This window comes from Sebastes fasciatus, chromosome 9, assembly GCF_043250625.1.
Source record: "Sebastes fasciatus isolate fSebFas1 chromosome 9, fSebFas1.pri, whole genome shotgun sequence".
Lineage (NCBI taxonomy): Eukaryota > Metazoa > Chordata > Actinopteri > Perciformes > Sebastidae > Sebastes > Sebastes fasciatus.
Window position 1 is genome coordinate 5041027 of NC_133803.1, and position 27720 is coordinate 5068746.

Consider the following 27720-nt stretch of genomic DNA (forward strand, 5'->3'; position numbering starts at 1 on the left):
AAGCGCTGCTTTGCACTCCCCCCCCCCCAAATGTATCCTGCCGGTCCGGGGGATTGAACTGGAGACCATCCGACTCTTACCTTTAGGCCACCACTGCCTTCACACACCCCGCTCACCACAGGTCTGGTACTGCTCTTTGAGAGAAAACCTCTGCCTTCACACATACTAATATAACCTGAGAGCCCGCCCTTCCAGTTCAAACTGGCCTATCAGGTGAGGACTACCGTCAGCTGAGACTGGAGACACCTGAAGTGAGAACCTGGGCAATCAGAGCACACCTGAACACACCTGGAGCCACTCAGTCCCCGTCAGTCAATGAACCACTCAACTACAGACCAAAGAAAAGAAAGAAAACTGGGATCCAGCCCACTTGGTTTAACCAAATAGTGAGTGAGGGAGTAGGTGCTTCCTCACAGATTATTACATTCACCCACTGCCAGGGGCCATTGTAACGAGATTATCAGTGTTATTCACTTCACCTGTCAGTGGTCTTAATGTTATGGCTGATCGGTGTATATTTTGTCTTTAAATGTAAAGCACATTTAGTTTACGTGTAATATAAATAAAATTGCTATTGCCATAACTTGAACATTCACACACTGTGTGCAGTGGAGCTCAATCTCTCTCTAAATGACATGTTTCATGTTGTAGCTGTGTGTTTCAGGTGATTGTTTACCTGCAGTCGTCTCCTCCTGTGCTGATCACGTATTTGTCTTCGTGGGAGAAGCGGATGTTGGTCACGTGAGCCGAGTGGCCGAGGTAGCGCTTGTGTTTGGCCTGCAGAGAAAAAAAGAATACTCACATTTCTCTTCAATCAACAATCAATAAAAAAAAAATTTTAATCTCATTCATAGGGTGCTGTGACTTCTGATACTTGCTGATACTATTTCATATAAGTAATCATACCAAACTTTACTCCTGTCATGTTTCAATCCAACTATTCAGAAAATGTATCTCAGCTGAAGCATGAAGTAGTTCTTTTATCTTGCTTGCTAAAGTTATAACTAGGATATGGATAAAAAACTGTCATGCCTCTCTTACTATGCATTGTACTGCCTTTGCCACCAAAAATATGCACATTTTTATGTTGTATTTCCTCCATTTTCATACGTTTTCACAATATGAAAATAACCACTGAATGTAAAAGTGTTTTTCATGTGGTCAAAAGTGATGAAAATATTCGGTAACAAATTTAAAATTCTTGTGGCACCACTGAGACATATTTTTAAAACCTTAAATGAAAATGTGGGCGACTCACAAACTTCTCTGTGCAGGGGAAGTCGAACAGTTTGACCAATCCGAAGTCATCGCCAGTGGCGACGTTCAGGCCGGCATGAGACACACACGCACAGTTGACTTCAGCTTTGTCGGCGTTTCGAGGCCAAATCCCCAAAACTTCATCTCCCAGGATGCTGAGGCAGAGAAAAGACAAGAAGTATTGTTTCAAAACTATTACTACTGCTACTACCACTACTACTACCACTACTACTACAAATAGCTGTAGGAGATGAACAATCCCTGTGCAATAACCCAGTAACACTTAGCATGCACTGTACATATAAATTATATATTTTCATAGTTTGAATACACAATTTTATAACATGTTTATAACATGTCAAATAGAAATCTAAGCATGCTGTATATAATGTATATACAGTCATATCCACCTACCTCATGCAGCCTTTGCACTCTGCATCATCGCACTATTGTCTTATTGTTTACAAATTTCATTGTGTTTTTTGTGTATATATATATGTATATATATATATATATATACATATATATATACATATATATATACAGGCACACACACACACACACACACACACACACACATATACAGTATATATGTATATATATATATATGTACACACACACACACACACACACACACACACACACACACACACACACACACACACACACACACACAGGTCTTTCTATAAGCTTTTAGCTTCCTGCCTCTCATACTCAAGCTTTTGTTTTCTTCAAATAAATATATATCTGATTATCCGCAGGTTAAAGTGGTATTTGTATGTGAATGTCTTTGTGTACGAATTATATTTTTTATAATAATTGAATTTAAATTGTATTTTGTGCAAACAAATAAATAATTAACTAATATGTTGCAGGTGTGCGTCATTAGATGAACAGAATATAGTATTACTGAAAGCATGTTGGAGGTGTTCAATGTTTGCCTGCTACAGATAAAACACAGACTTCTAAGTCTGTGTGTTTGTGTGTGTGTGTGTGTGTGTGTGTGTGTGTGTGTGTGTGTGTGTGTGTGTGTGTGTGTGCGTGTGTGTGTGTGTGTGTGTGTGTGTCACCTGGTCCAGGTTGCCCAGGTGATTCTGTCGATGATGGTCTGGTCGCTCACCAACTTCCCAGAAGGAACCTCGAATACCTGCCGCTTATAAGCTCCTGTGGACACCTGCACACACACACACACAGACAGAACATGTTGGGTGGCTATGTCATAGATAGATACTATATACATTACTGTATATATACACTATATATATGTATATATACATATGTGTGTATACCTGTATGTAACAGCTGTCAGCAGAGAAGTCGAGCTGCAGGATGAAAGCCGGGATGTCGCTGCAGTAAACCAGCCGGGTCAGACCCGGCCCTGCGCTCACATCGTAAACATCCACCGTGTTCTCCACAGAACCGACCGCCAACAGCCGCCGGTCCGGACTGAACCTGAACACAAACAAAAGATACAGCGATATTCAATTATTCTGGCCCTTATTCCCGACAACACTCAGAACTATTCTGGTGTACAGATGATCAGAAACTGTGAAATCTTTTAATGCCTGGAAAAGATGTGTCAATGGGCCGTTGAACTGATATTTATTCAGATTGAGCATAATATACAGCACATTTTCAGAGACTGTTGTTTGTATTCTAAATTTTCAGTGTTGTGAAAATACATTTAGTCTCCTGCTTCTATGACCTCGGTTTGATTGTTCTTGATGGTTGCTTTTTTTTAGCTTTATGTCAGTGGTGGAACGTAACATTTACTGTATAAGTACTGTACTTTAGTACACATTTGAGGTACTTTACTTGAGTATTTTCTTTTCATGCCACTTCTACTCCACTGCATTTATCTGACAGCTTTAGTAACTTTACAAATTAAGAATTTTTACAAACAAACATATGAAGAGTTTGTAAAATATGATGTTTTGTTATAAATGAATCTCCCCGACAGTTTATACAAGTACAGCTGAACACATTAGTCCATTAATCAATTAGTTAATTGACAGAAAAGTCATTGGAAATTATTTTGCTGGTTGAAGTCATGTTTCATGTAAAAACATTTCAAAATTTGCTGCTTTTCCCCTTAATAATGTTAATAATAATGTATTAGTAATAATGTTGACTGTTGGTTGGACTAAAGAAACATTGTGAAAGTGTCACTTTGGGCTCTGGCTCATTGTGACGCCATTTCTCACTATTTTCTTTTACAAACCAAACAATCAATCGATTAATGGAGCGAATAATCAGCAGGTTAATCCGTAATTCAAATAATCAGAATAGTAGAACAGTCCCAGGGGACATTTTTTATACTTTTAATACTTTAATACTAATTTCTTTTATCTCTCTGTCATCCCCTCCACTCTCTGTCCCACCGGATGTCCTGGATGGCGACGCTGCGGTCTCGTTTCTTCGCCCACATCTTCAGCGAGTTGGCGAGGAGGAGGAGGAACTCGCCATTCTTCATCCCTACCGCCAGCATCTCTCCGTCTGCGCTGTAGCTCACACACCGGGCTGCGTGGCCGACACACACCTTGTTCAACAGTTTCTACAGAAAGAGAGAGAAAAAGAAACCGGAACTCATCCAATATACTAGTTAAGTAAAGTTATGACTTCATTCTCGTAATTTTATGACTTTTTTTCTCATAATATTATGACTTTATTCTGGAAATCTCAGATGTTTTTTCCCTCAATGTGGCCCTAATACTCCGTAGTATATCTGCTCTTTGGCCCTCAATGCATTAGAATTATATATTATATACTTAGACTATAAACTGTGTTACCTTTATCACAATGATCAAATGTTTTGCAGCTCCAGACAGATTTTCTTTTTTTTTGTTTTTGCCTAAAATGGCTCTTTTGATATTAAAGGTTGCTGACCCCTGCTCCAGACCAACAGAGGTCTCCCGTGTCTTGTTTTCCTGCTGAACGAGTAACGTTATCGACTCCGGCCCAGGAGACCAAAACTACGGTGTCTCCCCTGTTCCTTCTGACCACGGTCGGGAGGCTGCAGCAGGAAAAGTTAACAGTAGGATCAACATCGATTTTTTTAGTAAGCTAACATTACTGCCAGCATGTGAAATATAGAGTTATATTGTGCTTTTAGCTGGCTAATGTTGCTAATCAACATGATGCCTGTCAATCACGTTCAGTCTCGTGTGTGTCGCCTCGCTGTTTTGACCGTTGCTCGCTTGCGTCTACGTATTGCGAGAACAAGCGCGAGCAACGGGATGCTGACTGTCGTTGACTTAACGGCCACAGGTGTCACTGTTAACGAGCAATTTCAGATTTCTTACAGAGAGTCCCTTTAAGTTTGAGAACAAGAAAACAGCTGCTTGCTGTTTGATGGGAGAGCTGAAGACATTGTTAGTGATCCATAAAGTATACAGGGTACAAGTACAAATAAGTACAAAGGGGTGTACTGTGTTGAGAGTATTTTAAGAGGCAACAGTAACTTGAAAAGAAAATCTGAATTGTTCAAAGTGATTCATATTTTCCTTTGTTATGGATGATTGTTCTATAGTAAAAATGAATATTATCTTTTAGCACTTTGTCGTGACAATGAGACGGTGGTGTTGTGTGTGTGTGTGTGTGTGTACCTTGTCAGTGAGGTCCCACAGTCGGATGGTGGCGTCGTCGCTGGCGGTGATGCAGAGCTCTTTAGCAGGATGAGCGGTCAGACCCCAGATCCCTCCCCGAGCGTGACTGTCCAGCAGCAGGTTGGACGCTGCGTTCTTCTCCCCGACCTCGATGATCTCCCCGTCCTTCGTCCCCACCAGGATCTTACCCTGAGGAGGAAGAAGAGGAGGAGGAGGTGGGCTGATGAGGGGGATCTGTCCTGACGGGGGAGAACGACGACGACTGAGGGGTGAAGATCGAAATCAAAAGTTCTCACCTTCCCTCTGCAGACGGATCGGACACACTCCACCTGCTGTCCTGTCTCCAGCTGGAAAGCTCGACAGCGTTTCATCTCCTGATCCCACAGCTTCACCGCACCGCCCTCCTTAGTCCTGACACATGCACACGCACACACGCACGCGCACACACACACACACACACACACACACACACACACACACACACACACACACACACACACACACACATGTCCACATACAGAAGAACGAATATTAAAGGTGCCATAGAATACATTCACACACACATGAAGCAAATGAGGAATTAATTTATTCTAAAAAAGTCCTAAATATTCTCAATATACTCAGTTTTTCAGGCTTTCAACGTTTATATTAATGTAATATACAGTAGTATACTTGCATTTAATTTGACACTACTTGCACCATGACCATCTCACTAGGCTTCACTTGGCTTATTAAGTTGTTGTTGATAAGCATTGTAAGTTTACACTTTATAATAACCATCATTTATAAATGGAAAATTGATAGTTAATCAAACTTAGTTCATTATAATTTTGTTGTTTGTTAACAACAACAACAGCTTGTTCGTTCTCTTCCCGGCTGATAAAAAGAGTCGCTGGATAAAACACATCAGGTAAGATAACGTTTCATCTGTGCGTGGTCATAGCTAAGTTAGCTAGCTAGCTAGCGTTGGTGGCAAATATTATGCGAGACGAGAGATGTAGTTCATTGAGCGATTTCACACAAAACTAAATGATACTACGACAAACTGAGACTTCCTAGACTTGCAAAATAATCTTTTAAATTGATAAACATTATATGTGTGATTCATGGCGCAATTTAAATGGGACCAAAAAATGATTTGTCTCTTTCCGTTGACTACCGCTCATATTTTCTGAAATAAGGTCACATGGTGGTCCACCGGAAGGGGCGGGACTTCGCCGAAAGACAACCTTGATAAAATGTATTAATACAAGGCAAAAGTGAGCATGGCTCACATACCCCCGCTCACCGCTTGACCCCTACTAAAGTAGGGCCAAAGGTTTTGCCCTTTTGGAATTAATGGAATAAGTCTATTGAGTACAATGTAGCTTGTTATTAGCTCACCTTCCTCAAGTCAAATTTTTAGAAATTTTGGGCACCCTGGACTCCTAACCCCCAAAAGGCAAAACTGGACCAAACTGTCAACTATTATACCAAATTTGAAGCTCTTAAGTGAAATAGTTTCCGAGTTCTTCTCCGGAAACGAAACGGACGGAAGGACGGACACGCGGAGCGCTATATACCCTGATTACGTTGTCGCGGGGGTAAAATAACCTAATAAAAGAAAAGCTGGGAAGCTGCTGTTTGACAGATTTTCCATGGAGGTAAAATGCCGTCTTTAGTTTTATTAATTATCAGCTATTATGTGCTATTACTCACGGCCTCTCCTTGCCGCCGGTGACGATGAGTCCGTCTCTCAGCGTGGTGTACATGGTAAACACCGGCCCGGTGTGAGCCTTTGCCACCACCCTCAGCAGGTAGTGATCCCGCCACACGTACACGTCTCCGTTAATGGCTCCGGTGAACGTCAAGTTATTCTGCAAACAAACATTCAGGAAGAAAACGTCACTGGTTACAGAACTGGACTCAGTGATGCCTAATAATTAATCCCATTTTCATATGACAAAATTCTCTTTGTTTACAAACAACAACGATAAGTCAGCAGGTGACTCACAGCACCGAAGGCGACGGACAGCATCGTCTGCATCCTGCCGTCCTCCACCGTCCCCACCACGCCCTTCTTGTACATCAGAGCGCCGCCTGCCAGCGTCCAGAACTTCACGTGTTTAATCCCCACCGACACAAACTGGGAGTCCGAGTCCGGACGAAACTCCACCACAAAGATCCGGTCCGGGTGTCCGGCTTTACAGCACACCTTGGATCCTACAGTGGGGACACCGCTGTTAGTTCAATTCTATTTTAATCTAAATTACAATTCTTATATCACATACACACACACACATCTTGTCATCTGCGTCATCGAGTCTTGTCGTTCTTTGACCTCATGCTGTGTTGTATTGCCAAAAAAGGCCAACATTAGTATCATGGACAATATTTTGTGGCAGTAATTGGTTTGTTTTGAAGAAAACATTTTTTTTTTATCTTGAAGTAACATTTTCAATACAGGACTTTTACTTGGAACAGAGTGTTTTTACAGTCCGGTATTAGTACTTTTTACTGAAGTTAAGGATCTGAATACTTCCTCCAACCCTGACTGTGTGTGTATTTCAGTGGTTATTGATCAGAGGTCGTGCTGACCTTCCTGCCAGCGCCACACAGTGATGGTGTGTTCAGGTTCCACTCCGACAGACAGCAGCAGCTTTCCCGTGGCGCTGAAGTTCACGTAGCCGACGCCTTTAGTGTGAGGACAGCGGAGGATGGACAGAGTCTGTTTACTCATCGCGTCCCACACGTGGATGGAAGGAGTGGTGCCTAAAAAAAGATCACGAGACAGGAAGGTGAGGAGAGAGGACACAGAGTGAGGTTTTATTATGTCACAAGGACGACAGGGTATCACAGAAACGGAGCAGTGAGAGGGATCGATGCAGCCTACAAACACCCTGAGAACCAGACGACACCAGCGCTTCACTGTTTAAACACTCATACCGGTGGCATCATCAGATCAGTTTTTAAATCAATTTCCTATTTTCCAGTTGATGGCATTGTGCTAAAATTGACTCGCAGAGACTGAAACTTAGAGTTTTGAGCCAAAAACTAAACACAAGAGGACAAACGGATCATGTGAGTATGGTTGTCTTCTTGAATTATTGATGGAAATATTAGAGTATGTAACATCCTTTTTGTACATAGAATCATACACTACCATTGGAAAGTTGTGAATCTCCTGCAACAAAGCTTGATTGTGTCCTGTCAGATGTCTGAGAGGACTACTCTACTGAACGGTCTTTCATGTTTTTAGCTTGGAGAAAGTCCTCTTTACAAATAGATGTTAGGTCACAATAATGCATCCTATAACAAGCTGGAATTAAAACAGCTGCAACGTGTTGCAATTGTGCATAAATAAATGAATAAATAAGCAAATTAAAACAGAAATATAAATTTATGTCACATTTTATCAATTAATGAATGGCTACATTTATTTATTTTATATATTTTTTTATATTATTTTTGCTACATTTAATAACATATTTCTGACCTCCGCCAAGGCGTTGGTTTGTTGGTTTGTTTGTTTGTCTGTTAGCAGGATTACTCCAGAAGTCCGCGATGGATTTGAATGAAATTCTTTGGAGGGGTGTGGTGTGGCACAATGAACAATCCATTAGATTTTGGTGGCGATCCGGACCATGATCCAGATTCAGGAATTTTTTTAAGGATTCCGATCAGCCTGAGCATTAAGACCTCTTGGTATAACACAACAAAAGTGTCACTGATGACACGTTGATGACGCATGACCCCGGCTTCTTCCTTCAGAGATAGAGCGGGGGGTGGGGGGTGGGGCGTGGGACGTGGGGGTTCACACAAGATTCTGCGTTTTTTCACATTAAACTCGGTGAAATTAAAGTTGAGTTTGACCAAAGCACACTTGGTGATTGTTGGAAAGAGTAACGGTTCAGGTGAGTTTTATTTTGTTTCTGTCCAGTATGAATGAAGTGTTTTACGATGCTCTCAACATAAACAAAATGTGGATGATGGCGCAATCTGAAAGCAGGGCGGGGTGGGGGGGGACAATCGTTCTCAGGCACCTTGGTGGAGGTTTGCGCTCTCCGAGTGCCATTTCTTTATTTATTTATTGAGTCATTTATTTATTTATTCATTTATTTTTAATTTTGGCAGGTTTTGTCCTCCATACCCTAATGCTTTTCTGGACTGGAAAACAAATTCAAAAATCAAAGTTCCAGCAGTATTCTCCCTTCATGCAACACTGTGAAGACATAGACTAAATGGAAGTTTGAATCATTTCATTCTTCTTCTTTTGGGGCAAAAACTATTTAAAATGATAATATTACATTTGGTGTCTGAATTAGACATCTGATTCAACAGTAGTGTATAATAGTAAACTTCCCCTTTATATTACAAGCGCAAGGAGCATGTTGATACTGTAGTTTGCTGCATGAAATCTCCAATGTAGAACAACGGTCCCGACTCTCAACTGCATTACGACAAAAAAATTATAAGGTTTCGATAAAAGTATAAATGAGCATGTTGATGGTGTTTCAGCTCCCTGCTTGTTGATTTTCATTGACTGGAACTAAAACCAACAGCTGCATGGAAGGAAGGAAATCCTGAGTAACTGCTGGACTAACTGTGCCGCGTTGTGGTGTCTGGGTTTCAGGGTGTCTGTCGTGGAGAGGCGGTGGCACGGTTTAGTTTTTACCTGGCATTTCACTGACGTCACCTGAGGTGTTGTGAGAGCGATGGTGACAAATGAGGCCAGCCAAAACACACATGTGAAAAAACAAAACAAAACAAAAAAAGCAGATAAAAACCTGAAGTGAGTTGTTTCAAACAGGCTCAGCCATGACAGTCAAGAGAGATCTTTATGGGTGATTCTTGCTGCTTAAACCAGGTTGATGTTGATAATACGGGTTAACCACAAGTGTAGCGGTGAGGCTTAGACAAAACATATGATATTTTGTTATAAATTCACTATTTTTACAAACCAATCAATCGATTAATCGATTAATGGAGGAAATAATCAGCAGATTAATCCATAATGAAAATAATTACTAGTTAATAGTTCAAAATGAGCTCCACCTCAACCAACTACAACAGTAAAATCCTGCTTTTACATTAATGCATGAGTAATAATAATCTAATAATCTAATATATCAACAGTCACGGGGGCCATATTTATACTTTTAAAACTTTAACTACATTTTCCTGATTATACTTACATACTTTTACTGAAGTAACATTTTCAATGCAGGACTTTAACTCGTATCAGAGTATTTTTACAGTGTGGTATTAGTACTTTTACTGAAGTTAAGGTTCTGAACACTTCCTCCACCCCTACTGATTTTTGTTTTGTACAATACATCTCACAAGGGAAGGCAGAAATTAAGTATAAAAGACCCTGTCCTGCTCTTCATGCTATGCTGAGAGGAACTAAGTACGTAAAGTCCCTCTCAACTATACATTTTCATACAGTCCCATAGCGTTTTTCAAATGAACTGAACATCTGCTGATTTCCTTTTAAATACAAAGTATTCCTCTGTGTTAGTCTTATCAGTCTGTTTCTATTCTCTCAGTGGAAAACAAGTAAAGCAAGCAGGTTAAACATGAAGCAGAGGAGAGAAAAGCAAGACTCGTTTAGTTCAGACGAGTTAGTAGAAAAAACACACTGACATGCAGAAACACACACACACACACACACACACAGTGTACCGATCTGTCCAGTGGCGATGACATTTTTGTATTTTGGGTGCTGGTTGGCGGTCAGAGAGAGGATGTCATCGGTGTGTTCCAGGTAGAAACTTTGAGTTCCTGCAGCACAAAACGACACATGAACACATCACGCTGATCGGAGGTTCGATTCCCTACAGAAGCAACTGTGTTCGTCAACTACTGAACCTCCTGGACAACTTAATGTTTCATTTTCTGTTGGAAATGGAATTTAATGAAATTAAAGTATATATATAGTAGTAGTAGTAGTAGTAGTATATATGTATATACTGATCAGCCGTAACATTAAGACCACTGACAGGTGAAGTGAATAACATTGACTTTTCGTTACAATGGCACCTGGTAGTGGGTGGGATATATTAGTGAACATTTTGTCCCTGAAGTTGATGTGTTGGAAGCAGAAAAAATGGGCCCGTGTAAGGATTTGAGCGACTTTGACAAAGGCCAAATAGTGCTGGCTAGACGACTGGGTCAGAGCATCTCCAGAACTGCAGCTCTTGAGGGATGTTCCCGGTCTGCAGGGGTCAGGACCTACCAAAAGTGGTCCAAGGAAGGAAAACCGGTGAACTGGCGACAGGGTCAGACCCGAGGCTCATTGATGCACGTGGGGAGCGAAGGCTGGCCCGTGTTGTCCGATTCAATAGAAGAGCTACTGTAGCTCAAATTGCTGACAAAGTTAATGCTGGTTCCGATAGAAAGGTGTCAGAACTTACAGTGAGGAGCAGTTTGTTGCGTATGGGGCTGCGTAGCCGCAGACCGGTCAGGGTGACCGCTTTGACCCGTGTCCACCGCCAAAAGCGCCTACAATGGGCAACGTGAGCATCAGAACTGGACCACTGAGCAATGGCAGAAGGTGGCCCGGTCTGATGAATCACGTTTTCTTTTACATCATGTGGATGGCGACGAGTTGGAGGTGTCGACTCGGCCTCCAAATTTTCCAGATCTCAATCTGATGGAGCATCTGTAGGATGTGCCGGACAAACAAGTCCAATCCATGGAGGCCCCACCTTGCAACTTACAGGACTTAAAGGATCTGCTATTGACGGCTTGGTGCCAGATACCGCAGCAGACCTTCAAAGGTCTAGTGGAGTCCATGCCTCGACGGGTCAGGGCTGTTTTGATGGCAAAAGGTGGACCTCTTCAATATTAGGCAGGTGGTCATAATGTTATGGCTGACCGGTGTATATACTGTATATATTTTTACGTTGTGTTCCCAGCAACATACAACATGCAATGTTTTGTCACTTAACTTGTCATTATATAATGCGACCATTCATATAAGGTCAAAAGTGTGTATTATGACTGCGTTGCCGTGGTTACCGGTGGTGAGGCTGTGGACGATAGCGGTGGCGGCAGTGTGGTAGACGATGTCGGTGCCGTCGTTGAGGTAATGCAGGTTGTTGCGACAATCGTAGCCCCGAAAACCAAACACATGATCCAAAACCAGGTCCTACAAGAGACAGGAGGAGACAGATAAACAGGAGGGCAGACAGAAAGACAGACACACTGAGAGAGAGAGACACGTAGAGATACGGACATACCTCCACCAGTCTCTTCTTCTTGGAGACGTTGTTCTTCTGGAGTTTCTCTGGCTGCGGCGCCGCTCGACTCACTGGAGGCCTGGAGGATTAAACAGGCTGTTAATCAATTAATCAATCAAGCTCAGTCAAAGACAGGTGGAGTGACAGTCAGTGAGACAGCACGGTGGACAGGACAGACAGACATGAGACAATAGAGACAGACTGCTCAGCCTTGGAACAGATGGTTTCTTCTTGCAGCAGGTTGTGATACTTCTGTCACAAACCTACTGGTCCTATGACAACTGAGTACTTCATAACTCGTACGTAGTAGTAGTAATAGTTAAAGTGGTAGTCATAGTATTATTGGCAGTCGTAATAAAAGGAGTAATAGGAGTAACTATATTCAGCAGAAGAGGTAGGCACACTGTTGTAGTGGTAGTTTTAGACATAGCAGTAGTAGTAACAGTATATGTGGAAGTAGTATTAGCAGTAATAGTAATATCAACACTAGTAACAGTAATTTTAGCTGTAGTAGCTAAAGTAAAAGTAGAGTGAGTATTAGCAGTAGAGATAACGGTACTAGCACTATTAGTAATAGTAATTATAGAAATCGTCATATTCGTAGTAGTAGAAATTGTACTACTATAGCAATAGTGATAATCGCAATAGTACTAGTCTGTTAAATAATAAAAGAAGCAGCAGTGCGGTGGGTATTTGTAGCAGTACTATTGGTATCAGTCATGGTAAAAGTAAGAGAAAAAAGTAAAGCAGTCAGTAGTAGTTGTAAAAGTAATATTTAGTAAAAGGATATACTGCAATAGTAGTCTTTGTAGTAATATCTATAGTTGTAAAAATGGAAGTACTATGGCTGTAGCAGTAGTAGTATTATTTCTAGCAAAGGTTGTAATATGGTACTACAAACAGTAGTAGCAGTAGTACTGGTGTGGTGAGTAGATGTGGTAGTAGTAGTGCAGCAATAATAGTATTTATTAGTAGTTAGACGTAATATTAATAGCAGTGCAGTTAGACGCAAAGTCGTTATAATAATAGTATTTGTACTGGTGAGACTGGAGTTAGTACTTTCATAGCCACAAAACTATGTGACTTTAAAAACTGCAAATGCAACACAAAAACTACAAAATGACTATTATAACTGTACAATATGTGCATGTTTAAATGCAATGTGAAAAATCACATGGATACGTCATACAGTCATGGTGAAATGTGTTATTATCAATAAAGTTGTCTCAATCTAAATATGAACAATAATCACTGTTACATTTCTTTAACACATATACTATTGTTGTAAAACGTTCAATTAAATTGAAAATTTAAATTTAAATTTAATGTTTTTTTATTAAGATAGAGGACATAATATGGTTGCAATCACATATTAACCAGGACATTGTCAGACATGTTTAATAAAAACAGGATTGAAATAAATAATTCAAGTTCATAGCGGCGTGTATCCTTCGTCCCGAATGACAGGGTTGAATGTAACAATGCGCAACGTCCGTTCAAGGTCAAATTAAACCAAAGTCGTTCCACATTTGTACAAAATAACACCTGGTATTAATATAACATCAGCTGGTGATCACAACAAAAACGAGTTTCCGTCTGTAATATTATCTTTAAAATTACGTTTATCTGAAAAGTGTTACTTTTGTACCACCTCTCCCCTTCTTTAACCTCTACTTTAGGTCACTTTAATTTTTGACAACGCTGCAGAACACGTATAAAGTGTCTGCTAACCGTGTTAACTGACTCTCAGCCCAATGTGTCGTGGTTGCTCCTAGTAACGGCAGCTGTGTCCTCGTAAAAGCCTTCAATTTTACTTTAAGCAATTCTAAATGAACTCATCTGCAACCGTGGACGTGTTCGGTTTAAAGTCACCAGTTAACACGGTTAGCAAACAGTAGAGTCACTACGACTTGCCACTGCAATAATGGCGGTGGCTCTGGATGGCGGACCACACAAAGCGGTCGCAAGATTCTTCTATAACTTTAACTACTACTACTACTATAATTAATACTTCTATTGTAACTATTTAAAATAAGTATAAAAGGCTCTAATTAAATGCTAACATCTAGATTCCTTCCCCTCAGTTGTGAGATTCTGAGATTATAAATCCAGACAGTGTGAGGTAATGCCAACACACACACATACACACAAGCGCACGCACACACACACGCACACACACACACACACACACACACACACACACACACACACACACAGTGAAGAGGCATTGCATAGACAAACAGTAAGAGGTGGACAGACAGGTGGACAGATGTTACCTGGATCCCCTGGACAGCAGAGGGACAGAACCAAGGTACAGAGCTTTAGAAAACACACACACGCACACACACACACACGCACACACAAGCCTCTCTTCACATACAAACACAGCGACACACTCACTCATACACACATAAAGGCCTCATGCTTCCGAGAAACTATAATGTGACTAGCTGTGTGCAATAGCTACATGCTAATTCATTATAAATATATAAATATATTAATTATATATTAATAATTGATAATTATGTAAACAGGCTGACATGCACGGGGTCAGTTGGCCTTTTTACAGGTGATTTAGAGCAGGAGTTTGACACTGTGGGCCCCTCTTCAGACGATCATATCATTATTTAAGTTTTGGAACCCCATTTTCCATGATGCTTCAGGAAGTATAATGTTGACAGAGTCAGTTAGTTAGGTGTGGGCTAGCTGGATTGTTTTGACTGTGAAGAAAATTAAAAAACACAGTAATTCTCAAGCAAGATATGCAGTTAAAAGGAGCAATTTTTTTTCTATTCATGGTGAAAATCAGAAATAATGATATCCTTGGGAAGTGAACTGAATCTAAAAATATGTGCATCATGTCTGTGTGTTCAGATTTCACTGAGTTATGACTCCGAGAAGGAGTGTGAGTTTTGTCATACTGCAGCAATTGTGCGCAAGGTCTTTTAACGTTCCTTAAACCTGCAGAGTAGGCAGAATATTTTTGGCATCACTGGGCAAAAATCACATAATAACCATTCAGCATATTGTAATTCAAGTGTTCTGAGAGAAAACCAGACTTCTGACTTCTCACTAGACCTCATCATGGCTCTGGTTTCAGGCTTTAGAAAATCTATCCGTGACGGGAGACTTTGGCCAATCACAGGTCATTTCAGAGAGAGAGCGTTCCTATTGGCTGTTCATTCAACGGAGGCAGCTGTCGATCACTTGCAAACTCCGATCAAACGGTCAAACTAGGCAGCGCTGATCAAATATGAATCAATATTCTGTTACTGTAATGCCTATTTCTCTCCTCAAATGTTTTCAGAAACATCTTGTAGTGTATTGTTTAGCTGTAAAATGAGAAAGTTTGCTCCGGCTGGTGGGCGGTGCTTAGAATTTCCTCAACTGATCTCAACATGGCTGCCGGGTCATGAATGTTCCTTGAGACTGTGTTGTCTTTTCATACTGGAATGAAATGAAAGGCAGAGAATGCATGAAGTGACATGTTCAAAATGAATTACATGTTTTTGTAACGATATGTATATGCAGTATGTTATTGCTATTTTTTTTTCCGTTCAAGGCCTCACTGCATTCGGATGCCGTAACACAGTACATATACTTTAATTAGACCTATCATATAGACATTTAGCCCGTCTAACAATCATCTACACACTAAGTTTCATACTTACTTGACAATGCCCTGCCTCCAGGGGAATGCAAGTAAAAACACAACACAGATATTAAGAGTTTCTTCAAGCAAGGCCAGAGAGCAACACTCAGGAAGTAAGGGTACCACAAAGGGACAAAAACAAGAGTCTTTGGGTTAGAAACACATGAGGGTACTTAGTGTAGTTGGACACCTTTAGGCTTTTTTCCACTACAGGAACTTAAAGTGTAACCTGAACTACAAACCACAATGTTTTAGATGTACGTCACTGAAAAATGTGCAGAGTGCAGTTCAGTTGTGGGACAGACAACAACAGAAAAAGTGCCGCTAATGAAGATTTTCTTCTACATTTACATATGATGAATTTTAAACACCAGTATTGTTAAATTAACAGAGGGGGAGCTGCCCTGAAATATATGGAGGACGTAACCTGCCAAAACAGAAAAGAAAAGAATAAATAAATAAATCATTAAATGTAGCAAAAATAATATTAAAAATAAATAGTAGCCATTCATTAATTGATAAAATGTGACATTAATTGATATTTATGTTTAAATATCCTTCTTTATTTATGTCTTTGTATTGATTTCCTTTATTTATTTACTCTTCTGTTTAATTTTCCCTTTTACATATGAGTTTATTTTTATTAATTTTTAAATGTATTATTTATGTTTGCATATATATATATATATATATATATATATATAGAGAGAGAGAGAGAGAGAGAGAGAGAGAGAGAGAGAGAGGGAGAGGGAGAGATATTTGTCACATTGTATCAATCAATTAATAGCTACATCTATTTTTAATATTATTTTTGCTACATCAAATTACATATTTATTTATTTATTTTTTGATTTTGGCAGGTTTCATCCTCCATAGCGGGATGCACCTACAGTTACCAGTCTCTACTCCACACCATTAAAAAATAATAATAAAAAATAAATCCCGCCGCTCAATTGTCTCGACGAGGAAGATGAGGAAGTGGTGGAGAACAAACCAGGGGGGGGATAATGTCTGAGCTTTTCTTTTAGAGCAGCAGTTAAGCACAACACCTAATTTTGCGATGAAAGCAACACATTTGGCACAGATGGAGGTTTATATGTTATGAAATGATATAGACATTGGGGCGACACCAATTTGGGGCCTGAGGGCCGTGGCAGCCATTTTTCAAAATTGCCGCCAAATAGGCGCTTAAAGGGACTGATTGTAAGAATTAGAAATGCTTGTTAACAGCGACACCTGTGGCCGTTAAGTCAACGAAAGTCAGCGTCGGGCTTGCGCTTGTGTTCGCTCTACATAGACGTGAACGAGCATCGCTCAAAACAGTGAGGCGACACACGTCAGCTAAAAGCACAATATCACTCTATATTTCAGCTGCTTGGCAGTAATGTTAGCTGACCAGACGAAAGTCTCTCCATGAATCACTGCCGATCCTAGTGTTGGCTTTTCCTGCCTCAGCCTCCCGACCGTGGCCGGAGGGAACAGGGGAGACGCCGGAGTTTTGGTCGGAGACGATAACGTTTCTCGCTGCGGAGCCCCGTCACTTCACAAGACACGGAAAACCTCTGTTGGTCTGGAGGAGCTGCAGCAGTTATTTCTGCACAAACGTCCACTGTACATTCACTAGATATTCTCAGAGCTACTAACTCTTCTGCAGTGTGGAGTGTGCGCGCATGCACGTGAGAGCGGAGCGAGCTGAGTGAAGGCAGAGACTCCAGCCCTGGAGACCAAAGCTACGGTCTCCCCCGCGTCCTCCGACCGTGGCCAACACTGTTTTGCAAGACGGGCTTCTCTAGATAGAACTTTGCGGTTTTGGTGCTTCCGTGTAGTTTGTGTTTGAGTCTTGTCTGAACAGCGTAACCACACGGGAGCGCGCATACGCGAGCACGCGCTAGCGCGCATACGCGAGCGCGCATGGGACACCGACCCGGGTGATTTATACGTGTAAGAAGTTACAAACAGTCCCTTTAATATTCCAAATCGCGGCAGAAAATGTCTTGATGATTTTTAAGGTGTGTTCAAGCTGACACAAGCAGACTTGTTTTTTTCCCTCTTTATTTTTTAAGGATGCTTTTAAAAGCTTTTAACCTGAGAAAAACGTGAAAACCAAATGGTTCCATGGTCACTTCAGGGTCACTTCAGGGTCAAACCTCACCCCCTTACCTTCATGATAGAATAACAAACAAACTATAGAACAGCAAGATATCCAGCTTTCCATCGGTACATTTATCTTTTCATTAGCAGTCAAATTGACGGAGCTATCGCTGGATAAAGTTCTGGGTCTCCATTAACCTCTAATCACAGTTAAAGCGATACTGAACTTTGGAAGAACTTGGGTTTGGTTGTATTGCTACAGTAACTAGCCGCGATATATGCCCAACTAAAAATCATCATCAATTGCTCCTGTGAGTGGATCACGGTTTGTTGTTATGATGTGTTAATATGTGTTGTTATGAAGCTATTTGTTATCATGTGTTTTCATGAAGCTTTGTGTTGTTATGTGTTTTTATGAAGGTATGTGTTGCTATGAAGCTATGTGTTAGCTTCATAGCAACACGTAGCTTAACCATATTGAAAAATGGCTGACATGGCCTCCAGGAGCCAAATTTTTAGCGCCCCGATATCTATATCTTTTCATAACATATAAATCTACGTCTGTGCCAAATGTCTTGCTTTTATTGCAAAATGCACAATAGTTATGAATATTTCAGCTTAGCTACCTCACTATTTGCTTCAAGAGTAAATATATCGCTGCAGTGTTTGTTCGTGGTGCCGCGTGGAAAAAATAGCTCACTGCTAAAATTGTCACATTATTCTGTCAATGCAACCCAAAAGTTACTGGGAAATGTAATTAAATTTCAACATACTTTTTTACAAAACCACATCTTGTGGCTAAGGTGCTCTTTCTGGCAGAGCTTTAAAGCCACTAACGCAACATGGAAGTATTGCATTTTGGTTCTTTTTAATGATAAGTTTGTACCTTTAAGGTGCCCTTTGTTGTTGAGTGTTTTGAAGACAGAAACTCACTGAAAACACTGAAATTATAACAATCTGTTAGTATGTGCAATGTGGAAACACACAGAAAAACTGAATTTGTTTCATGAAGGGATACAAAATATTAACTGATCATGCAGAAGCTGTGCATGCATGAGATGCAAAATTTAAACACACAAATACAAGTGTATGGAGGCACACATTAACACACACACCCCAACCACACACAGTGACCACTGATGACACACACCGAGGATAACATGAAATAGTTCATAAAAAGTTTGCTGAAGGTTTCAGCTTGTACACACAGTCCCAGTTTGATACAGACAATAAAAAGCTTAAATTAAAGGAACATCACGCTGAATGTTAACAACAGCAGATTGTTTCTAAAGCTTTATAGTAAATTGTAAATGGTGAAGTTTTAAAGCCTAAAACTGCACCAGGCAAGATTATATTGATAGAAACTCAAACAGACGAAGCAGACTTTTCACATTAAAAGTATTCCAAGTCTTCCTGTCAGCCCGGTCGCACGAAATGGCGTGTGAATGACACGATAATGTGAAAGGTAAAAATGTGTAATAACAACACTGTTCAGGATGATCCTACATATTATACAGCAGGATAAAGAGACACATTCTGAATTTTAAAAGTGAATAAAAGATACTAGGAGATATTGGAAAATTTAAAAACAATTTACTCAAAGGGACTGTTTGTAAGAATCAGAAATGTTTTTTTAACAGCGACACCTGTGGCCGTTAAGTCAACGAAAGTCAGCGTCCTGTTGCTCGCGCTCGTGCTCGCTCTAAATAGACATGAACGAGCATCGCTCAAAACAGTGAGGCGACACACGTCAGCTAAAAGCACAATATCACTCTATATTTCAGCTGCTTGGCAGTAATGTTAGCTGACCAGACGAAGGTCTCTCCATGAATCAACGCTGATCCTAGTGTTGGCTTTTCCTGCTTCAACCTCCCGACTGCGGCTGGAGGGAACGGGGGAGACACCAGAGTTTTGGTCGGAGACGATAACGTTTCTCTCTGCGGAGCCCCGTCACTTCACAAGACACGGGAAACCTCTGTTGGTCTGGAGGAGCTGCAGCAGTTATTTCTGCACAAACGTCCACTGTACATTCACTAGATATTCTCAGAGCTAAACTAACTCTTCTGCAGTGTGTAGTGTGCATGCATGCATGTGAGAGTGTATGAGTGAAGGCAAGCAGGCAGCGGAGCAGAGGAGCAGAGTACAGCAGAGACTCCGGCCCTGGAGACCAAAGCCGCGTCCTCCGACCGCGGCCAACATTGTTTTGCAAGACGGGTTTCACTAGATAAAACTTTGCAGTTTTGGTGCTTCCGTGTAGTTTGTGTTGGAGTCTGAGTCTGAACAGCGTAGCCACACGTGAGCACGCATGGGACACTGACCCACAATGATTTATACGTGTAAGAAGTTACAAACAGTCCCTTTAAAAATATGCAATTTTACATCATTTTGGACCATTATTATTATTACTAGTTAAATGATTATTTTATTATTTACACATATCACAGCCTTCCTCTGAACATTTCGGCTCGTCCAGATTCTCCCCACATAGTTTTTATGGTCATACGACTTATGCGGCGCGATGCAAAAATGATATGGAGAGGGCAGAGAAGAGTACCGGCAGCTTGTGAGAAGTGACGGTGCACAAGAAAAAGTCACAGTATGCGAAGGAGTAAAATGGTGCTTGTCCTGCTACCGGTGAGTACGGCCCACTTTGAGCACTGATTTATGTACTTACTGTATTTTAAGGCCAACCATGACGTTTTTCCTAAACCTAAACTAAGTGGTTTTGTTGCCCCCTGCTGGTACTGCACCTTCATATGCTTCATATGTGTGTGTAGTATTCACGCCTCGGCGAGGCAAAACTTGACACTGACACGCTGTCCTCTGGTGGACAGGCAGGTCTATCGGGATATCGGGTTGTTGCTGTTATCTGTAGTTGAACTGAGTTTAATTTAACGTAACATTGATCACTGCCACGAAGGGGCGCCAACATGCAAAGTTGTCTGGTGCAGCTTTAAACTCTGGACCCGACAAATCTGACACAGGCTGTTAAAAACAACCTGTTGTCACGGTCCCTTGTTAATGGTGTGTGTGTGTGTGTGTGTGTGTGTGTGTGTGTGTATGCATACCTCTCCTCAGCAGACACCTCCTTCAGCTGTTGGTGAGGTTTGGTTCCTCTCATCTCTCTGATGCTGACGGCGTACATCTTAGTGGTGTAATCCACTGTCCTCTCCCGTGCAACGTCACTGTCATAGCCTTCATATGCACACGCACATGTGCAAACACACACGCACACACACACACGCACACGCACACACACACACACACACACACTCATAAATTAGAGTTTTGTTTCGTAAAGCTATGGGCTCAAGTTGAATTATTTTCAAATGCAATAGTTACCTGTATTGTCACTAAACCTCTGGTTTATCAGCTAGTCGAAGTTCTATATGTTTTGTGCTGGATGGCCGCTGTGCATTAATCTGTGTTGGTCTGTTCCTATTGTTAATGTTTATTATTTTAATTTGTGAGTAAGCTATTCCAAAGCAAGCATTTAATTGTGTCTTTGAAGAGGATATAAGAAAATATGGCCTCGGTCTCAGGTCTCACATTTGTAACAAGTCCTCCAAATTAAATGCCAAATTACGTCCAATAAGTCCACGGCATCCATGCTCAACAGGAACGCCCCTCCACAACTCGGTCTCCAAGCTCGGTTCAGTCAGGGAACAGGCCAGGTTCAAGTCTTGGTTTTAGGCTTTTGCAGAATTCCATCTTAAAAACAGCTCGAATAGAAATGTGAACACACCCACCTCCATCCTCCTCGATGTCGTCGTCCGACTCCTCGCTGTCCACGGGCGGTCGGTTGTCACGACACACAGGCCCCTCCCCCTCTCCACTGACCCCGGTTCCTCGCTCCCTCGCCCAGATCATTAGGGCGGAGTCGGCCCCGCCCACAGTCAGCAGGGCGGAGTCGTCCTGAGCCCAGCGAACGTTGGTCACCTGGGCGCTGTGGCCCACGTAACGCTTAAAACGAGCGTACTGACCCTGGAGGGAGGAGGGGGAACAGAAATACGCTTGATGACCCGTTCACATCGGTGACAGATGTCATAAGAAGTATTACATCAATGCAAAAATAGTGCAGTAGAAATACCAGTCCTGCATTCAAATTTGACTCTAGATTAAGCATGTATCATTCTCCAGGTATTTACAGGAAAAGTAGCCTATTATTTTTAAGTTCTCAGATCAGCTGAAGAAATATAATAAAAAAAGAAACAAAGAAAGACAAAGGAAAGAAATAAGGGAGTAAATAACAGAAATAACAAAGGAAAAGCAAGAGAAAGATTTAATTCAATCAAGAAGAAAGAAAGAAAGAATTCAGGCAACCAGGAAGGAAATAATCAAGTCCGTCTGTCGTACTCGAACAGGGTAGCCAAACAGTTTGAGGAAGCCGAAGTCGTCTCCTGTGGCGAGCAGCGTTCGGTCTCTGGTGAGCGATGCGGCGTTGATGTCGGTGATGTCGCTGTGCGTCGGCCAGATCCCGTCACAGCTCGAACCCAGAACACACGTCCAGCTGGACCACTCGACCCGCTCCAGCTACACACACACACACACACACACACACACACACACACACACACACACAATCATACAACAATGAGATAAGATAATCTTCTAAAGACAAATAGAGAAAAAGAGGATAATAACACTTTAGATGAGTATTTCAGAACAAATGCCTGATTATATTGTTGTATTTCTTAAATCAAAGCGATGTTTAGTTGGTACATTATGTTTAGTTGACATAAACATTATGGGCCCTGTCATACACCCGGCGCAAAGCGCCGCACCACAACTGTCGTTGCCAGTTTCAGACCGACACAGTTGTCATTTTAATGGCCAGTGCCCACGTTGTGTAAGTAGCAAGTGTACATTTGCCCATCTGTGCGCCCACGGGCCGTGTTGGTCTTAGAATGAGGTGTAATAAATATCTAAGGTTTAAACACTTACTTGTTTTGTTTATTATATTTTTTATTGTGGGACCACAGTTTGAACCAATTCGGTAGAATGGCCCATATACATCACAAAAATGTGCATCATTTAAAGGTTTCTAGGGAGTTTCCAGAGGCGGCGAGTTGCACCGGACGCCCCTGATTTGCATAAAGTGGCCTAGACCTCAACTTAATGCATATAAGGAGCGGTCAACATGATCCCCCGTCTCTCGAATCGCACCGCCACGCTACCAGAATGCGTTGCACGGCTGCTTACATAGACAATAACTAGGAGGTGTGGAAAGGAATGAAGCTGTGGACATATACCATATCCACCCTTGTTTTTATTTCACGCATGCACACAAACACGCACACACACACACACACACACACACACACACACACACACACACACACACACACACACACACACACACACTGACCTCAGAATTTCTGATGGTCTGTCTTCTTCCTCTCGGGGCTTCGAAGAAAAGTTGCTCTTTGGCTCCTGTGTTCACCTGCAGCAGTTTACCTGCAAAACACACACACACATGCACATGCACACGCACACACGTAAATAATGCAATCTTCCTCTTACAAATGCTGAATTAATGAACGTAGAACGCATATAGAGCACTGTGTTACCTCGAGCGTCCCAGTCGATGTGTGTGATGTAATTGGACGCTCCTTTACAGATCCCCACTCTCTTACTGCTCAGCACGTTGTAGATGTCCACGAAGCTGTCGTGTGACGCCACCGCCAGGAATTTACCTGAGTCTGACACCGTGATGGATAAAAGTGAGGATGAGTGGGTTTATCTTTAAGCAGTAATATTTGTGTTAATGTGTATGTATGTATTTGTGTGTACCTGGGGTGAAGCGGACGTCAGAGATAGCGTCACGCCGATGGTGAAAGCTCAGCAGGTCCTCCAGCGTGTCGGCGTTCACCACGAGCACGCCGCCATCGCTCAGACCGACCGCCAACGCCTTTCCATCAGGGGAGAAGGCACAGCAGCGACCACCTGGAAAACACAGGCGGTCAGTCAATAACCTTATTATTTCATAATCTAGTTAATAACTGTGGTAATTGAATTATTCCCAGAGTTGGCAGGAGGCTGATGTCAGAAGTCCAGCCAGCGTCCTGTCATCCTGTCTCTGCCCCTCCTTTCTTGTCAGCTCTCAATTTTTTACTGCATAATAGAGCCATAAAATGCTCAAACTACTCTAGAAAATTCTGCAACATCATCTAAATATCAAATCTGTAAATTAAAGCTGCTTTCTGCCTGCCCGTGATTGCTTCAACCAAGCTTCTACCTCGTATACTTTCTAACAGTCCGACAGGTGCCAGTTGAGGTACTTAAGGCATTTAATCATCCTTTGGAGGTTTTCCGGGCAACTGGTAAGAGGCCCCGCGGTAGACCCAGAACATGCTGGAGGGATTACATATCTCATCTGGTTTGGGAACAACTCAGGATCCCCCAGGAGGAGCTGGAAAACGTTGCTAGGGAGAGAGGTCTGAAGAGGCAGACAAGAATTAAAAGTGTTTTGTGCGGTCACAGTGACCTTTGACCACCAAATTCTAATCGGCTAATCCTTGAGTCCAAGTGGACGTTTGTGACAAATTTGAAGAAATTCCCTACAGGCGTTACTAAGATATCTCGTTCACAAGAATGGACGGACAACCCAAAAACATAATGCAGTGGCTGTTGCCGGCGCGGAGGCATACAAATGGATGGATGATTGAAACAGTCCAACATTTATAGAAATCATCTTGTTCCCCGTCTTTCCCAGAGTCAGATGAAAAGATGGATATGAGTTTCAGATCCGTGTGTCCAGTACAGAGCTAGATCCAGGACATGTTTAGCCTGGCTTAGCTTAAAGACTGGAAGCATGAGGGGAAACTGCTAGCCTAGCCACATGAAAAGAGAAAAACAATATTCCTTCCAGCAACACAAGTATCTGTTTTTAAATTATCATCACAACACTATAGTTGTGTCTGACTGAAAAACCTTTTGTTCATAAGCTATGTGAGGGAATCAAACCCTGAACAAACTGCATTTCATAAAATGTAAGTTTGGTAATTTTTTTGCATTGAAGAGGTCGCTGTTGAGAAGGTGACTCTCAAAACTCAGATGTAAGAGCAACACTCTCTGCCCTCAACTAAAGTACTACGGGAAGATTATCAGGTGGATTATCTCTCTGAAGCGAGTGTAAAGTCAAGTTGATTTTCATAGAAATGAACTGAAACCATCGGATGTCCAGGAGGAAGGAAATAATCTGAAAAGTGATGGATGATTTTGTCAAATATACAGGAGTTGTAAAAAAACAGAATAAAGCTGGTGGTCTTTACCTCTCTTCAGCTTGCGGACGGCCACCATGCGGTGATTGGCCGATGTCTCCCACAGTCGCAGGGTTTTATCGTCGCTGACGGTGGCACATACGGGGAGGAGGGGGTGAGGGGCCAGACCCCAGACTTCACCCTCCATGTGACCCTAAACACACACACACACACACACACACACACACACATAATATTGATTCATATTTGATCAGCGCTGCCTAGTTTGACCGTTTGGTCGGAGTTCAGAGTGATTGTCAGCCGGCTCTCATAGACAGCAGATGGACAGCAGACCTCAGATCAGCTCTTACTGCTTGTTTTCCTCCAGTCTGTGAAATCTTGCAGATGCCGTTAGGAGCACCGGAGGACACCGGAGGACACAGAGGCACATGCTTTTTTTCAGGTTACCTGTTTCATGTACGACTGTCACGATATAGCAACCGTTTTATAACATAACTTTTTTTAATCATATTCGCTCCAATCTCGCCTACTTCAGCTTTAATATTCTCCTAAAAAGATGCTAGAATTGAGCATCAAAGTAATGTAAAGTGTTCAGTGACATATATATATTTACTATATTTACTATTTATTATCTGTCATAAAGCACAAAAGCTGTTTTTCACCAGTGCGATACAAAAATGCTGTGCGGCAATATGGAAAATCTGCATGCAAATTTTTCCGCATGACAACTATGCACACTCCAGTCTGGTGTGAGTTATCCACATTGCCGTGTTCCATTTTCATCAAATGTAAAAATGGTTTGGTATACCTTTGTACAGAACCATGCTAGCTGTTTCCCCCTGTTTCCAGTCTTTGAGCTAAGCTAACTAACCAGCTGTTGCCTGTAAACTTGCACACATCTTATGAATGAGACCCAATGAGTTTCTTCCTAAATAGTGTCCGTGTCCACTCCACACAACACAAACCTATCCAGACAGAGAATGTCTAAGGGGCTAACGTTAACAACACAGAACTTAAACTAATCGGACCAAAAATGTTGATGCTAATGCTAGCTGTTGTGGCTAGCACGTACGGGCGATCTCGAGCTTTATTTGGTTGTTGAGGTAATTGTCGCAGTGTTTTACGTACAATATCGGGTGGTGAGAAACCAAATTGATGAGACGTTCCCCCATTTTGGCAGCATAGCTACCTGGAGCTATGCCTGGAGGTATGACATCAGTTGGAACAAAGGATTTCATTGGTCAAACATAACCCATAAACCCATAAAATCAGTTTTTATAAATTTACGTGGTAATTTTTTTGACAAAAACCCATAATTGGTGTGAAACGGCTTTAAGTCTTTATTATTCTCTTACTGTTACACTGCTATTATTATAGAAAGCACGATCAATTGTACTCTAATTTGTTGTTAATTTCGTTGTGAAAACCTACTCCTGAAAGACACATGCATAAACACACAACACATTCACGCACACACACGCACGCGCACACACACACACACACACACACACACACACACACACACACACACACACACTCACACACATTGTCACACACCGTTGCATGCATCACATCAGTGCCAACATCTAAAAGCACTCAGGAAATATCAGACTTCATACATACAAACACACACACACACGCAAACACACACACACACACACACACACACACACACACACACACTAAATGTACTTAATCTAGACCGAAAAGTGTGGAGATGTGTGTAGGTGAGTGTGTGTGTGTTTCTGTGTTTTGTAACTGCTGATCGATCTGCAGCAGACTGCTCTCCTCACCATGGCAACCGGTGCCGTACCAGACTACCAGACAGTTAAAAATACCCGAGGTCCGCTCTCACACTTGCACGCGTGCGCGAGCGCACACACACACACACACGTGTGATAAAGACATGCACATTTATTCAAACAGAAGCAGTAGAACCACAAGGTCCATTTAGTAGCTGTTTTGGAGCTTTCAATCATATCACTTCATGTCTCTCGTTTGCCCCGCTGTCATTGAAATGTAGACAGCTTCTCACTCATGTTAAAAGAAAAGATTGAAAACTTGTTCTTTCTTGAACATCTACAATTAGACTCACTCTGCTGATGAGGATCATGTGATGTGATCAAAAGCTCCAGAGGTACATCTACTAATGGACTTAATGGTGAGATTGTTTTGTCATTAAAAGTTTGAGCTTCCATTCATTCCTTATCTTTTTTTCTCTCATGTTTGCAGTGTGTAATTATGGACCGTCAACACGTCCACTGGTCAATGTGTCAAACATAAGCTTCACCCAGTGACATTTTCCTTTAGGACACCTGTTGCATTCTGGGAAATATTGTTTTCCAAATGTTGTCAGCCAGCCGCCCGGCCAGGAACGCCAACAGAACCCGCTATGAGCTGAGCTGGCTGGAGCTCTCTCAAGAGACTGGTCCTCATAGACGTGCCTGTGGGCATCGCTGGCTAGCGAGCCGGCCAGTCACGCTCACAGAACCCGCTGTCTCTAGAGACCTTCTCGTAGACAAGAGGCTTTTATTTCCCTTACACATTTAGTTATTATCACAACACAAATGTTCATTATAAAATTAACAGTAACCTGTGGTTATCTGCCTTGCTCTGGTGCAACGCTATTATTATTATTATTATTAGTAATAATAACTGTCTGATAGATA

The 27720-nt window shown here is 41.7% G+C and overlaps 1 protein-coding gene across 4 annotated transcripts in view; it reads right to left on the minus strand.

Annotated features, from left to right (window-relative positions):
- LOC141773667 (echinoderm microtubule-associated protein-like 6) overlaps positions 1-27720 on the minus strand; it is a 512018-nt gene that overhangs the window by 394497 nt on the left and 89801 nt on the right. Inside the window, exons 24-45 of one of the 4 annotated variants that reach the window (XM_074645579.1) lie at positions 25103-25244; positions 23622-23774; positions 23399-23530; positions 23197-23285; positions 22185-22361; positions 21578-21812; positions 20897-21023; positions 15757-15771; positions 12086-12164; positions 11865-11994; positions 10527-10625; positions 9517-9537; positions 7440-7613; positions 6856-7064; positions 6561-6718; positions 5159-5273; positions 4863-5051; positions 3639-3811; positions 2547-2709; positions 2328-2431; positions 1259-1412; positions 677-777 (exon numbers count right to left, since the gene is read on the minus strand). In XM_074645579.1, the coding sequence (XP_074501680.1) occupies positions 677-777; positions 1259-1412; positions 2328-2431; positions 2547-2709; positions 3639-3811; positions 4863-5051; positions 5159-5273; positions 6561-6718; positions 6856-7064; positions 7440-7613; positions 9517-9537; positions 10527-10625; positions 11865-11994; positions 12086-12164; positions 15757-15771; positions 20897-21023; positions 21578-21812; positions 22185-22361; positions 23197-23285; positions 23399-23530; positions 23622-23774; positions 25103-25244 (2939 nt within the window). The remainder of the gene's footprint in view (positions 1-676; positions 778-1258; positions 1413-2327; positions 2432-2546; positions 2710-3638; positions 3812-4862; positions 5052-5158; positions 5274-6560; positions 6719-6855; positions 7065-7439; positions 7614-9516; positions 9538-10526; positions 10626-11864; positions 11995-12085; positions 12165-15756; positions 15772-20896; positions 21024-21577; positions 21813-22184; positions 22362-23196; positions 23286-23398; positions 23531-23621; positions 23775-25102; positions 25245-27720) is intronic. The other 3 variants (XM_074645580.1, XM_074645581.1, XM_074645582.1) reach the window with 3 other exon arrangements.